We start from the raw sequence: 16778 nt of genomic DNA, 5'->3' as shown, positions 1-16778 counted from the left end.
TTAAAATATCATTAATATTTTATAACAATTGCGATAAAATTATTATTTACAAATACAATATTATCATCAAATTTGGGGCCCTTTCAATGAAATCGCTATAAGTAGTTCAATGTATAATATGAAATGGAATTAATGAGGTAAATTACATAATATTATTAAACCAAAATATAGGCAATTAGGTTTTGCTCGCGGCACTTAGAAGTAGTTTATTTCTTAGGACATGGTCTATTTTGGGATTTTTTTTTATACCTACCCGGAAAAGTTGTCCTACTGCATCTGATGGTAAGTGGATTGGGGTCCAATAGAATATCGACTGACGAGAGATGATTACCCCTTGGGAGTCGACACAATTTTGCCGGCATGTTGGAATCGGATGTATAGCTGATCCCGGAAAGTGACACACTTACTTGGGCCACTATAGCTGGTTTTAACACCATGTGTTGTGGTCGCTATCCGGGCGGATATAAAATATATCCTACCACCACCAGAATAAATGCCATATTTATTTGAAATGCATTCAACTGTTTCTGTGATTATTAAGTTCTTATAAACATCCGAAACTTCCGAACTTCCAACCATATTTTTATTTTTTAATGCTTTGAATGATGAGACGAGCTTGCCGTTCGCCTGATGGTAAGCGATACGATCTCTCATAAACAGTAGAAACATCATTCAACACCTTGAATTACAACGTATTGTTTGGTATTCCACTGTGCTCGCCATCTTGAGACTTGAGATGTTAAGTCTTATTATGTCCTGTATTTACACTGGCTACAATGTCCTTCAAACCGGAGGACAACAGTGACTACACATTTCTACTGCTGCTGCTGCTTGGCGGCAGAAATAGACATTGCGGTGATACCTACCCAGGCGGACTCTCGCATATGAGAGACTTACCACCAGTAAAGCACCATCTGCACAAATTTTCCCACTTATTTATTTAAATTGGTAGGATTCTTATGAGGCTACATTCACACAGATTTATAGGTTACGATGCATAGTCAATGACTGTTCAATTTGCTATACCAAGCGTGACCTTACGTTTGTTTTTAATGACAACGCTTAAGCGTTACTATCATACAAATCTGGAGCATTCTTCATAAATTAAATATAATAAAATGTATGTGGGTCACGATGAGAATTGTAATTTCTATCCTTGCTTAATGCTCTCACAATGTTATGTTGTCCTGGTGCAGGGTTGTCATTGGTGAGTCAACAAAAAACAATTAGGATTTTAGAAGTAATAAAATTACTACATATTTTTTTACTATTGTAATACAGTGAGATTTTTAATGCCTAGAAAGAAGATAATAAATACTTCGCAAATTTTACATGATGTTTATCTTAGGATATTATAAGAAAAGCTAATATAGTTCCCAATATAAATAATAGTATCATTTACATTTAAATACAATACATAATATTGTGATGATCATCTTTGCCACAATCATTATAACAATTATTATTTTTTAGTGTCAAGTAACATGTACTGAATAATTACGTATTTGAGCATATATTTGTAGCGTGGCTAGCAAAGTAGTTTCAAATCAGAAATTAAACATTTCTCTAGCAGCTATTAGTAAGCTATTTTCAGTTCCTATCGGTTTAGCAAACACATCCTAATATACAGTTCCGTGAAGGTTATTTTCGTATGAAATAAGTTAAATGTCATTGAAGCACGTGGGTTCTGCATCGAGCATATTCATCGACAGCCCTGTAATAGATTTAGTGATGCGTACATTTCTTCAGAACGCTGTCAAGGCTGGGATATCAAATGCGAATTGAATAACGTACTAGATACGAGCACAGAGTGCGGGGAATCGTTAATTTTTTCCATTTTTTTTTTATTTTGTAGTTTTATTCCAACTTTTGTGTAAATAAAAAAAAATTGTGAGTGAACACGTGCATCGCCTAAGTATTATTTTACATAAGGCACAATCCAGGACGTATGCGCTGAACTAAATCTAGCTTTCCCATATCCATTGTTCAGTTTACTGGATACACAAATCGGTTTTGTGTACGTTCCATGATAAAATATATTTCTCTATAATTTAGGTCAATATGTTCAAAATCAAATAAGCCTCCTATAATTTTATGTTCCCCGTATTATGCAATAAAGTTTAATTGTTTTTCATTTTACTTAAAACAATAATACTTGCATCTGTTTATGGCTGAATAATCTTGATTTTGTTCAGTTTTACTTCATTAGCCACCATTCGTTCGAAGTTGTTTTAATTATTTATTCCGTTTAAACTTTGTCGTAACGCTCTATATGACTTGTTAAGTAACTATATACCCAATTATTTTTCCAGTTTCGTGCCTTATTTTTATTCACAATGCTTTTTATCAATTATCTCATTGGAAACTATACGTCTATATTAGGGGCAAATACTATGTTTTCGTCATATTTCTACACTCGATAATACTCTTCGACAAATTTCACTTTAACTTCTACACAACTTCTATCCTAAAGGAATGTTAAGGATATTCCCAAATATGAATCTTGAGTGTCAAATCCAAAAAAAAAGAAAAAACATCACAATACGTTACCGATCCTATATTAAAAGAATACTACGCATGCACTTTACAAATTGTCTTTGCGTTTTGATTATACGTTTGTATTGTGAGACCTTGCGTACTGTACCAGGCATGCATCATTCATACGAACACGTTTATCAAGGTGAGTGGATTTTGCATCGTGACAGTTAACGTAGACACATGACTTAATTAAGGCTTTGGAGGTTTATGAAAATGTTGTTGTATTTTATTAAAGAAACTGCGTATGATCCGGCTTCTATCGGCAAAGTTCTCTTGCTTTTTGAACTTACTTGCATACTCCTAGTTGATTATTGTAAGGTTTAATGGTACCTGGTAGGAAATTAAAAGTATTTATAATTTAAAAGGTATGTGAAGTTTATCATCTAGTAGCAAATAGCAATCCGTGTTAGGTCAATGAGGTTGATAAAGCTAAGACCCTCATTTAAGTTTGGAAATTCCCCATTTCTATTCTTATTCAAGTCAGTCAATATATTTTAATACTAGGGAAACATAAAATGTATTCGATTTTAAAACAATTATTCTAAACGTCCCTCATTATACCGTTTTATTATTATAATCATAGTAAAAAAACAACTAGCATGTTTTGTCGGAATATTTCTGTCAATTCAGACTCGCAAATGCAATGATAAATACGTAACGCAAGTTTTGGACGTCGAAAATCATTGGCGCCTGCGATGGAATTTTTTTGATTATGATAATTTTGTTACAATAACAGACGGTTCATATGTTACGTCATGTTTAACATATTATTCAATTCGATTTTGTGATAAGCGCAAACAAATTCATATTTTGAAATATGTTACCGTCAAAACAGATGGTTTTTATTCGTTGTGCAAATGTTTGAAGGTTGTGACGTAGGTTTGGCATAGGTTAGGACCTGTTCGTTCAGAAACTAGATGATCTTGGATTATGGCCTGTAGAATGTTATATCAGTTGGTCAGGTTTTGGATCGAATTAAAATCATTGTCAAATGTTATTTAGGGATACGAGAAATTCGGACGATTTTGCAGCTTCTATCTACCTATACATATTACAAAACAAAGTCCCCTTTTCTGGCTGTCTGTATGTTATCGATTTTCTCAAAATCTACTGAACGGATTTCTATGAAATTTGGTATGGATATAGTTTAAGACCCTGGAAAGGTTAAGGGCCTTCTTTCTTAGACTATACCTACGTTAAATTGAAGCAGGCGCCCAAAAGTGCGCACTGCTTTGAAGGGCCCTCAACAAATTTTGATATAGGGCCTCTCTGACAAGCTAAGCCACTGGTCAGTTGCTACTATGGACAATTGTGTAATGTACTTCGCAATCCTTAGAACGCGATTAACTATCACAGTGTCTTATCTTTGGTTCAAATAATTTCAAAATATGATATTTAACAAATGTTTTCGAATACCTGTTCGGGTATTCGCCATATTTGTGGTGGGTAGCTAAAAAAAAATGATGAATCGGAATGTGTAAGATGTTTTGCGTCTTGTTGAAAACAATATATTGTGTTCTACTTAAAAATTATCAAATTTTGTATGCATTATTATTAAAATAATAATAATGCATACAAAATTATTGGTTTTAAAAAATGGTACTTTTATGTGGTAGGTCTCTCATATGTGAGCGTCCGCCTGGGTAAGTAGGTACTACTGGAAGAAGAGACTTAACATCTCATGTCTCAGGAGTGCGAGCGCAGTGGAATACCAAACTATACTTTGTAATCAAAGGTGTTGAATGGTGTTTCTAATGTTAATGGGTGGTCGTATCGCTTACCATCAGGCGAACGACAAGCTCGTCTCGTCGTTCAAGCAGCAATAAAAAAATGGTGGATGTTAGTTAGTATCTACTGCTTAATCAGTGAATGCATGCTTCAACTCATCTGATAGGTTATTTCTAATATTAATTAACTAATTACGAACACTTCATATTTGACGTTCACATTAATAATGTAGTTAACGTGATAAAAGTCAATTATTCGCATAGATACGACGACGTCGGCACGTGTCCACGCGATGTTTTCCTTTTGTAAAACATTATCTATAAATGTTACGAAACACAGTTCGCAGAAGCAAACAATAGAATGCGCACACTGCTATATTGTTTGGACTTTGAATGATTAGAATGATATAATAATGCATCCATATTTAACATGAAAAAGGCATTTCCAATTCATAATATTCTAAGCTTACACAATGACAAAATCTTATACCATGATGGAAATGATGAATCTGTAATGCCAGTCTCATTAGGTCATGCGAAATCATATCTTTGAACAAATAAAAAATAAAGAATACGACGATTGGTGAATCCTTCTGTTGGTGACGCCTTCCTGGGGACATGACACGAAATTAGATGAAAATGAAAATAGATGAATTGTTATTATTGACTTAATTAGTGTAATTGTTTTATTCATTCTAATTGGAAACGAAACTGAAATGGAACTGTGTTATAGTTATGTGGATTTTTATCTTCTTGACATTAACACTTATTCGATCCGTAGATGTAAAATAAAAAAGTGTAAGTTTGGAACAAAATAAATATCAATAAAAATTTATTTTAATTTTACACGCGTTAATGCCACTATTACTGCTCTATAAGGCTCGACCGAGACGGGTTTTTCAATCTCGGCCGAGACCGAGACCGAGACCGAGAATGAAATAAAATCTCGGCCGAGACCGAGAATAGACAAATCATGAATAAACTATAAAAAAATTGTTAATTGTATACTACAGTAGGCACTGTTTTATAAAAAAACCGCTTAACAATTAAAGTCAAATAACATAATATAGTATAATTTTTTTTTCGGTATTTTCACCCTTCAAAGAGTGTCTCCTTTTATCGTACAAGTAATAACTCAGCAAAACAATACTTATAAAATAATTTTAACAAAAAATTAAACCGCCTTCAAAAACCACTCAAAACCAAAAAATAATTTCACATAACAGGTATATGAGGTATATAAGAAATTTAGCTCATAGATGGACTATGCAACAAATATAGCTTAACTAGCAATTTTAATTAGGCACCGACTCCAAAATTGGTATCCAATATATACCTGTTATGTGAAATTATTTTTTGGTTTTGAGTGCTTTTGAAGGCGGTTTAATTTTTTGTTAAAATTATTTTCATTTTTTGATTTTTTGTGTTAGTAAAAAAATAGACCTTCTCGATGGCGTGTTTCACTCACGATACGACTATCGCGCTCAGGAGTTACACCTCTGAGTACCCCTGAAAAGGGTAAAAGGTGTGATGCTATATATATGTATGTATGTAAGAAGTAGAGTCCACTAAACCCAACGCAAAAACACAGCTAATGTGTTTCGCTCGCAGTACGACTATCGCGCTGAAATGTTACACCTCTGCCTACCCCTGAAAAGGGGAAAAGGTGTGATGCTATATATATGCATGTAAGAAGTAGAGTCAACTAAACCCAACCTAAAAACACAACTGATATGTTTCACACACAGTACGACTATCGCGCTGAAATGTTACGCCTCTGCCTACCCCTGACACTCGGAAAAGATGTTATGCTATATGTATAAGTATATGAGAAGTACACTCAACCAAACTCAATGCAAAAACATAACTAAAAACGTCATAGGAAAGCAAAATTCGCGATTTCGTTTTCTAGGACGACATAATTATTCTAGTTTTTTTAGTTTTAAAACCAAACTACTGAAGCGATGTTGTAAAAAAATTATGGGACCAATCTGGAGAGAAATTCTTTCGAAAAAAAAAAGAATTTTCCAAATCGGTTCATAAATGAGCGAGTTCTGAGGTAACAAACATACAAAAGAAAAAAAAAATCATTCCCGTCGAATTGATAAGCTCCTCCTTTTTTTGAAGTCGGTTAAAAGTACTTACATTTGTACAATTTATACGATGTATTAAATATTGGATCCCACTGCTGGGAACATCTCTCCTTTACTACTGAGGGGGTTTAGGCATTCATAAAGCTGGCCTAATGTGGGTTTGTTACTTACCTTTATTAACTAGAATATTTTAACTAATTTCAATTTAACAACAATGGCTAAATAAACCGTGAACGAACGGCGCGAAGGTGGCCGCAGTTCACCAACTGGGACTCCAACCAATCACAACGCAGACTGCCTACTCACTCACTCACACCGAGCGACGAATATGGCCGCGCGCTGATTTGAATCTCATTCTGTTCCGTACAAAGTTTCTCGGTAATTGCCGAGAATCTCGGCGGTTTTTAGCCGAGAACCGAGACCAAATTCTCGGCTGGATTTATAGCCGAGAATGCCGAGACCGAGACCGAGACCGAGATCTCGGTCGAGCCTTACTGCTCTAAGATAATTTGTCACCGCAACATTACACTTTCAGTGCGAAATACAATTACGTAGACATATTCTTACTAAACAACAAAGTTACCAAAAAATCAGACAAGTATTTATATAAAGTTTTATTTATTACCACAATGTCAAAATGAGTCTTCATATATTTTATTCCTGTTATTGTGATTACTATTTATAATAACTACGGTTAGAGTTTTTAATGTGAAATGTTGGTTTAATCACTACATTGAACTGGATAAAAAAACCTCTTGGCCTTCATATAACTAACGAAAAATTAAGATAACATCACGGAACAGGGAAACAAACAAAACGGATTATTTTATTATATTATGAATGTTTACATAGTGTGGTTTTTAATACAAATTATATTTTGCACTACTCACGTTTCGATTGTAAAAATCTAGGATTGTATTTTAGATTTAATCTTATTCCGAGTTTACCTCATTTCTTTGTACGAAATATTTAAAATCGGATCTAATGTTGAAAGTATTCTCTACCAGTCAATCTAGAGTCCCATCTTTATCTTCGAATGACTACTAACTCGTTTACTTAAGTTCAGTTCATTATTAAAAAATCATCATTTTGTTTGCCTCCAGGCCGTCCCAGATCCCCTCCCCGCCGTCAGTAAGCAGCAGCGGTAGCGGCAGCAGCGTCGGCAGCACGCCGCGCGCCGGCACCCGCGAGGTGCACAACAAGCTCGAGAAGAACCGACGCGCCCATCTCAAGGAGTGCTTCGAGTTGCTCAAGCGGCAGCTCCCAGCCACGCCAGATGACAAGAAGACTTCCAACCTGTCAATACTGGGCTCCGCAATTAGGTATATACAGGTGAGTGCTTCGAACAACTTGCTTGATGCGACTGCCCATGAATAGGCATCCAGAATTTGGAATAACAAAGCGCAGTGTTCCTTGGACTGAGATATTAGATATTATATCTGACCAACATTTACACTAGCTGTATTCTTTAAATAAATTGTAATTACATCCCGTTGCTGGACAGAAGAAGTTAATACAAACATATAAGTGAATCGGCCATCGAAATATGCTCAACAGTTGTGACGCGTAAACATAGAAACACCAGGGCATGTACTACTATTTCATTGTAAATTAAATCTGTGACGTCAAGGGCTGGGTTATAACTTAGAGTCTGAGATCTGGGATTAGACGCGGATAAATAACATAGCATAAGTTTGGTGAAGAAAACTAGACTTCGATAATAGTTTGCTGCAAACTATCTTTACAAAATTCTGAATCAATGCTTTCAGCATTTTTAGGAGAGTGTTGCATTATAGCGATTCTAACCATAAAGCTAAAGATTTAGCGTGTTCTTCAAAAAAATGATCCGACTTCAAACGTGTGCCATTGTTCGGAGACGACTCACGGCTCGAGAAACCTTACAAAACAGGAGACTATTGTGTGCCGACTAACTCCGTGAAATAAAACTTTCCGTTCTGTCGAAACAGACTGATTGTGGATTCGAGAAAAATGCGTCAATGCCCAACAATGTACGTAACCAAATTTCGTAATTAAAAAGATGAACATTATGGCTTCTTTCCGTACAAATTGTTTCACGACTATTGTTTGAACAACGACGGTCCCGACCCGCACGATTTTATTCAAAACTTTCTTTTGAACAAAATTCTGAAATTCAATTTTACTTTTGTACAATCATGCTTCGATTGATAAGTTTCTTCCATTGTTCAAAGTTTTCACAATAGACGCTCTGCATTCTGTTTTCAAATACGAGTGGGGCGGTTAAACGTATTTCGTATCTGACGTCAAATTGCTACGTGTTTATGATAGCCTGGTACATTGTCTGCAGGTGCTTCGTCGCAAGGAGCGTGAATGTGAGCATGAAATGGAAAGGCTGGCGCGTGAGAAGATTGCGGCGCAACAGAGGCTGGCCGCGCTCAAGAGAGAGGTGTCGGTGCGCGCCACGGTTCGCCCACGGAGTATTGGTGCGTTGACCTCCTCTTGTGCTATGCGCTCCTGGTACCAACGGTCGAGATTATTACATTTGTCGTTCGGTGTTCGCGTTATTGTTTTCATTATGATTTATTTTATCGATAATGTTTTATTAAAAAATATATTAAAACACTATCTATAGTAATCATTGTGTATACTAATGAAGCGTATGTATAACAAAAAAACTTAGATACTTATTTTTACATCTAGTAGCGACATCTATGGAGAATAACTATTATGCTCTTGGCAGAATTTCTGTTTTGATACTACGATGTTATTATTATTTTTTCAGACCCAATCTGTGATGACAAAGATAGAGATGAACCTATCAACGGACAATTGTTAGGAATTCCCATTAGTGTAAGTATATATTTCATCATAATAGCAAATACTAATTACCATAATTGACGAAATCCATAGGCCATAACCGGTTAACTTTGCGAATTACAGATTAACAGTTCACCACCTCGTTCCGCCGCTCAAATGGAGGCTTCGCCGCCGCGTACTCTTAACCTGAGTACTAAGTTGCGCACGCTGCCCGCGCTACCCATACAAATAACTCCGACCACCTCGCAGGTATGATTGCCTGGTAGCGTGTTAGAAATTAGAGCTGACCTAATCTCGGATTAGGGATGACGCGCATTCAAAACAAACTTACGACGTATTTGTGGTGCCATCTAGTTTTCATTTATTGAGTTAGTGTTAGTTTGACAGATGTCTATTCTTTGACTTGTTCAACTTGAACTCCCAGCATTACATTTAACTTACTTATTTTTCATAATTAAATTTCTCCATTACCCGAACACTACCACAAGCGAAAAATACCTATAATATATATTTTTTTGTTTCTAGGTGGTGCGGACGTCGTACGGTACAAGACACAACACGTTGACGTTAACTACACTAGCGCCAGCGGAACCGACGACGCAACAAGTGAGCTCTAATTTTTTTGTAATCATTGGATTGTGGACTCTAGAACAATCCTAATCAGTACATATAAATAAATTGAGTAAAAAAAATAAAGAAAAAATTAATTGAGCAGTACTTGTCGAAAATAAAAAAAATGAGCAGTAAAGGTTAAAAAACACGAAGCTTACCGCAATGACGTTTTGGTTCGATACATAATAGTCAATAACGTTCCGGCTTGAAAAAAATAGGTTAAAATAGATAAATTAATAAAATTTAATTTTGTAGGTTTTTAAATCAGTAATCAACATGTCCTGATTTGTACTTTTAATAACAAGAATTTGATCAGATAGATCGAGAATGGATCCTTAGAACAAAGTGACCTAATTTAAAAGTATATATATTTTCTGATTTTGTTAAAAAACACCCTTCTAAAGTTCTATAACCCTATGAGTTGAAAAAGACAAAAACAGAGATTTTCACTTTCGACGACCGCCCAATTCATTGCCTTCTATATTGTTTTCAAATCTTTTTTATTAGTTTCCCTCAAATCGCCTTTTTTAGTTAAGTCTGTCTGTCTTTTTTGTGCGTTGTCACCAATGAGTTTGTTTGAAAAAGTATTATAATTGTTACAGAACGGGCAGCCTGTGGAGAATGGTGTCACAAACACATTGAGCACTCTGGTGCATCCAGCTCAAATACATTTACCGCTCTCACAGGTAATTTAATTATTTACTAAATTAATGGTAAAACTTAACCAAGGGAAGAAATGTTTTAGGTTCTTCCATTTTCTATGCATGTATGTATGGGTATATATTGTACTGCATTAATAATATCAACCCTGTATTATATTCTGTCTCACTGTTGGGCACGGGCGTCCATTATTACTGAGAGGGCCTTAGTGCACCACGCTGCTTTAGTGTGAGTTGGTAGACTTCATACATCCTCAAAATTCATATAGGAAACTTTTCAGGTATGCAGGTTTCCTCGCGATGTTTTCCTTAAATCAAGCAATAATTCACAAAGAATACATACATAATCTTAGAAAAGTTAGAGGCGTGTCCTTGAGATTTGAAGCTGCGGGCAATCGTCTCGACAATCCGTTCCAAATCCAACTAGGCTATCGCCGTTTCCTACTGTACTGTATTGGAATATAGTAAATATTACTAATCATTTAGTTATTGAAGATTATTATATTGATGACGATTGTATTATAATTTTGGCTATAAATAATATGTAATAGTATAAAATAGTATTTGTAGCAAACAAAGGAAACGGTCATGTCATGTAAACTTGAAATAAGCTATACAAATAGTTTAGGTCATTAAATGATACATATTATGTGTACAATGACCATAATTTATAAATATTGTGTTTTTACATCTATGTATATACATAATATCACTGCTTCGGTGGCGTAGTTATATTACAGTGCGACTGTAGTTCAGAGGTCTTGGGTTCGATCCCCGAGTTGGATTAAGTGATATTGGGTTTTTCTACTCAGTATCAGACCGTAGTCTCGAATTTGCGCCCGATACGGTGATAGGCTCGCTCCTATCACACCTTCTATACTCCGCGGAAATCTGGCGCACTTGTTGCGCTTCTGCCTTCTGATTAAATAATGAGTGGATGTGTGTGTCTGAATAACACGATTGTAATAAAATTTTGTTGTTTAAAACCCCGAGATATTCAAGAAGTATTAACGCTATATCCAAAAAAATCAAACGAAAAACTATTCCGTATGCACATATACATTTGCTTTATGTCACTGCGTTGATATATTTTTGTGTGAAAGATGTCCCGTGTTTCAACCAATATGAATAAAAAATATAGCTCTGACATTTACCGGTAGTATATGAAAACTTTCCAATTGGTGTAAATACGAGTCAGATTTTAACTGCGAATGGCAGTTTCATACATTTTAATTATCATTGGGAAAAAACCCATTTCGTTTTATTTTTCAAGGTTTTTGTGATAAGTTTAATATGTAAGGTTATACAGGATGGTGACGACATAGCGACATTAAATGAAACCACATACCGAGTATCACGTTAGTAGTACGTATACCAAAAATTATCAAATTACAATCAATGGTTTAGCCGCAGGAATTATTTTTTACTTTAACGATTTTAGAACATGATGTACATGCATTACGATTTAGCCACGCAAGTTCATTAGGTCATTCACCTCAAAACAATTTCATTTACCTACATGCGTAATACAACTAAATACAATGTGCTACTCGCTACTCAGAATGTTATTGTATGTATGTAATCACCATAAAGATAACATTATTATTATTAGCCAAAGAAAGAATTGTACTGGTAAGATAGCGTACCAGGTGTAAGGGAAGCGCTACCGAAAACGAAGATACAGCGCGATCGAATGATTAGCTCTTCGAAAGAAGAGAACGTTCTTATACAGCGTTACGTATGGATAGATAAACTAAACTATTAATTAGAAACAAAATTCAATATTATTAAAAAAATATCATAATGTAAGTTGTAAGACACACATCAGCTGATGCTGCTGTGCGGGCGCAGCGCGGCGCGGCGCGGCGGCCGGACACCTTGTCGGCATTTCTTTTGTAGTTCGTACGCGTGTGTATTAGTTTTGATTAAATGTTCAAGTGTTTACATGAAAGGTGAACCTAGTGACCATGACCACCATTTTTTAGATTACGTTCATGAATGAAACTTTACGCTCAAAGGGACCGCCAAATAAGTACGTACGTACGCCTCTTACGTGCAGTGCCTACAGGTCAGATGAGGTTAATAAACAATATTATAAAGGCTGGTGTGTTTAATTTAGATTATTTTCGCATTTAGTTTGTTTGAAAAATTAGATTCTTGTAGTTTTGCGTAATAACTTTTTTGATAATTTTAGAGTGTTTTGATCAACTAGTGGGGTGCGTGTTTTCATTTAATGTCGTTATGTCGTCACCACTCTGTATGTTAAAATACAACCAGGGCGTCAGTTATACGTAGAGATTCGCAACTGTGGAATGTTCGTAGGTGGTGGGTAGCGGCGGGCTGGTGGTGGGCCCGGCGGCGCTGCAGCTGCTGTCAGCGGGCGGCGGTCTACGCGTGCTGCAGGCGCCCCACGTACACACCAACGGTCAGTTATGGTGTCCTGGTATTCCGTTATTTCCAACACACGATTTTATTAGAGATAAATTGATTAAATGGAACGAATGCCGTCCGTTATAGTGTACAAATGTGTAGATGATTTTTTATACAAAAGTGAGAATCAGCAGGTGGTCAGCACTTTCTCTGGAAGAGAACTGGAGATTAATTAAGAGGACTAGATCGATATATATAACTTTCATCGATTATTACCTACGAGATTATAAAAGATGGTTATCTAAGTTAAATTAATAAAACACCTATTCCGCTTTATATTAATCATAAGTTTTATAAAATTTTAAGTACAATGTAATCTGTTACAGGTGTCACCACCGGCGAAAACAATAGGATATCTAAAGAAAACGGCATCGTCTCTCCCACACCCGTTTCGACAGGTATTATAACTTTAAAAGTACAATAGTTTCCTATGATCGATTTTATACCTTACGTAACAGGAAATAATGATGAATAGATCCGGGCGTTAAACCATGTCGTAACATGGTCATACGCCTGTATCGCTGCAGCGGTATCTTCGGTGATCTCGCTTCGTGCATCTCTTTTTGATTTAACAGTTATTCTTTTCCCAGATTTCAGAGGCACTTGTTTATTTTGAGTAGATTTTCTAAATTCGTTCTTTGCAAAATTTCGGACGACGAAAATTTTAGATAAAAGTATTGAAATTAGCCAACCATATATATAATATATATGATAGGTACTTAGAGAGTAATATTGTATTCTTGGAGTGAAATTAGATATTTACATTGGAACTTGGATAATAGTATTACGGTATTCAACAACTTATGTCACCGATTGGCGAACTCAGTATGGTGTCATGCAGTTTTCATTGTTCACGGGAAGACATGTTGATTGAGATCATCCAACGGCCCGGTCGTCTCATTAACTCACTATTTTGGACAGAGTAATATTGACGTACAGTTTGTTGTGTTGCAGAGGGCGGCAGCGTTGTAGTGAGCGGTCTGACGCCGCTGGTTGTGTCGCAGCCTGCCGCTCACTTGCTGCAGACGCACACACTTACACATAAGGTAACACACTATGATTTATTTGCGTCAGTTAATTATTACATTTACGGAATCGGCTAACTCCAGTCGTTTATTATGTCCTGGTAGTTTTGGATACTTTTATTTCGATATTTATGCGTTGATTTGTCGTGCAGGTTGAAACCCAAATGGTGAAGGGTAGCGTGGCGCCGCTGACGGTGAGCGCGCAGTACCTGAGCGCGACCACGATCGTGAAGCCCGTGGTGGTGGTGTCGGGCGCGCACGGCACGGCGCCGCCGTCGTGAGGGCCCGCGCCGCCCGCGCCGCGCGCGCCGCCCCGCGCCCGCCCCGACCCTCCGCCTCTGCTCGCACACTACGGACCAAAATCTACCACGAGTTTCGACTGACCCGCGACCACGCCTCGTCGCCGGGGACGGTCTTCGCGACACTGCCAAATGTTATCGAGCAATAATTCGGTTATACGTACGTAGGACAGTCGCCGGGCGCGGTGCGCGTGCCGGCGGAGCGGCGCCCGAGCCGTGGACCGCGCTTCTTATGTTAAGATGGCGCGTTTGTGTAAAAATGTATTTATGCAATATCTATATTTAGTGGACGTTATTTTCAAAGACGGTGATAGCAAAGTGACAAATGGACGTGTGCGTCCGCACCGGCCGGACGGAGTGCGTGCGGCGCGTTATATTTTTCTACAGTTTAACGTTATTCCGCATTGTGATTGAATACAATAAATATGAAAATTATTTAATTTTTATTTATTTACTACCGATGTATATTGGGAGCAAACGGAGCGGATTCCTTTGGTGGTGACTTGGAGTTCGATCGAGTCGTATGCCTTGGCTAGTGTTTTGAATACAAGCGTCCGTGCTAAGGTTGTTAGCTGTCAAAATTATGTATACCATATTAGAGTATAGACAGATGAGACTCGTGCCTTACAAAAGATTCAGTACAAAAGTCGTATCCGAGTATAGCTAGTTAAATCGACTTTGACCATCTAGTAGGTCTTTTGTAAGACACGACCGATGAGGGTTTTCATTTCGACACTGCCGAATGTTATATGTACCTATAGAGGATAGAGGTAATGTTAAGGATATATTAAGTTTGCTGCCATAGAGGCGAAACTATGTATAGGTTAAAGATAATAGATAAAGAAAGTGAACTCGACTCATTCGGAAACTTTTTTGTAACATGATATGACTATGCCTTAATTTGAGTCATCCATACAGTTGAGTTTGACAGCTGTCAAACGAGTGATCAAAATGGCGGGAAGTGAATACATGGAAACCCTCATAACCTATTTGTAACGACTATACAATCAAATTTTTTCCCATTTACTGTGAAAAAATGTAGAATTAAACTAAAGTGTACTTGTTATGTATAGTAACTAACAAGATAAAGTTTATTTTTCTATATTATCTGTGATGTGTGCAGTTAGGTACTGGTAGTTACGGAAACTCTGTACAAAGACGTTTTTATGTGTTGTCAATTTCTAACAGTTGTGTTAAAGTAATGTCAATAATGAAGATTAGATTTAAAGAACATGTGGCTTATTCGTGTCGCTATACTGCAATACGTATGGACATCCATTGTGATAGGCATCATGCACCAGGAGACCAGAAATGCGAGGACGTCGACTAGTACTTCAACTGTCATTGTGTTGTTATTCCTAGCTTTCACAACCTTACTACTAAAATATTCCATAACGTAAATTATATTTGAGCTGTGACAAAAGCATAAAGAGTAATTTTAGTAAAACGTTGTATTAAATTAATAAGGCTAATGTATTAAAGCAATATTATATGTATGTAACTATATTTTCATACTTAGCATTTCAAGGTTAAATTGCATTTGCTTAACTTAATTATTGTGCGGAGATTTATTTTGAATTGTTAAAGAGAACTTAGGAACGTAAAATAGAATATTCCAGATGTTTACTTCGCATAAGTCCCAATGAGCTAGTCGACGGGTCTCCGGTGCCGGCACGGGCCGCGCGGCCGTCCTCACTTTGTGCCTCGTTTTTATGTGTATTAAGGTGGAAACATTGTTAAAAAGTGTACATTCGCTCATTATAGTAATGTAAAAGTTAATTGTACAATTATTACTTCGCTTTAAAGAGTCCAGACCAAAAGAGTTTCATATCCACTTGAAAATAGTTTGTAATGTTCCGCGGCGCCAGATTAGAGTATTTGTTTCCGCATTGCGCAATACTTATCAATTTTAAATGTGTTGCTACTGAAGATTTATATAAACAGGAGTGGATCTAGGGTGTGGCTCGGGGGCTAAATTTAAGCACGGGGGTTCTACAATGGGGGGTTCATATTCTAAATTTAACTTCGATTTTCCAAGGGAAGGAAATCAGTTGCACCTCTCGCCTTTACCAAGATCTGCGCCTGTTATAAGTGGTTATTGTTACATTTAGTCTGGACGGTTATGGATGGTGTGCAGAGAGCATTTTCGTAAGAAAATACTTTTTTAATTCCTATTTCTAGCGTCTATGGACTGTAGACGGTTCCTTCGACGTTTAGAGTACAAAAGTGCTGATTGCCTTTTGCTAATTATGATACATATTAAAGTAGGTTAAATGTAATTGATATTGCAACTTTTTAATTTATTAGCTAATTGTATCTCTGTATTGTTTATTCAGTAAAACAGGAAATTAAATGTTGCCATAACTGCCCTAACTCTATGGTCATTTTGTCAAAAATAGCAGAGCGTATGTAGAAATTACCAACAAAATTATTCAATTCTAGTCCACCTACTTGACGCTATTGCATTTTTTCCTCTTCCATAGATTCTAATTAATTTTTATACCATCTTCCATGTCCTTCATATACCTTCATAGACACTGAATCTATTTCTTCTTTGGTGTTCCTTTCTCAGTCTATCAATATTTATAATTTATGTCAT

At 36.5% G+C, this 16778-nt stretch overlaps 1 protein-coding gene across 5 annotated transcripts in view; it reads left to right on the top strand.

Moving 5' to 3' along the window:
• The window catches only part of LOC115451202 (max-binding protein MNT-like), a 48386-nt gene extending 32387 nt beyond the window's left edge, over positions 1–15999 (top strand). For 3 of the 5 annotated variants that reach the window (XM_037436851.1, XM_037436848.1, XM_037436847.1), the window contains 10 exons: positions 7462–7690; positions 8685–8820; positions 9120–9187; positions 9278–9403; positions 9680–9760; positions 10369–10452; positions 12748–12850; positions 13182–13253; positions 13795–13901; positions 14033–14620. In XM_037436851.1, the coding sequence (XP_037292748.1) occupies positions 7462–7690; positions 8685–8820; positions 9120–9187; positions 9278–9403; positions 9680–9760; positions 10369–10452; positions 12748–12850; positions 13182–13253; positions 13795–13901; positions 14033–14161 (1135 nt within the window). In that variant the 3' untranslated portion in view covers positions 14162–14620. Of the gene's footprint in view, positions 1–7461; positions 7691–8684; positions 8821–9119; positions 9188–9277; positions 9404–9679; positions 9761–10368; positions 10453–12747; positions 12851–13181; positions 13254–13794; positions 13902–14032 lie in introns of all 5 variants that reach the window. The other 2 variants (XM_037436849.1, XM_037436850.1) reach the window with 2 other exon arrangements.
• Positions 16000–16778: the final 779 nt, after the last annotated feature.

This window comes from Manduca sexta, chromosome 9, assembly GCF_014839805.1.
Source record: "Manduca sexta isolate Smith_Timp_Sample1 chromosome 9, JHU_Msex_v1.0, whole genome shotgun sequence".
NCBI classification, from domain to species: domain Eukaryota; kingdom Metazoa; phylum Arthropoda; class Insecta; order Lepidoptera; family Sphingidae; genus Manduca; species Manduca sexta.
Note: the sequence above shows the minus strand (reverse complement) of the source record. Positions and strands in the feature narration are given on the sequence as shown.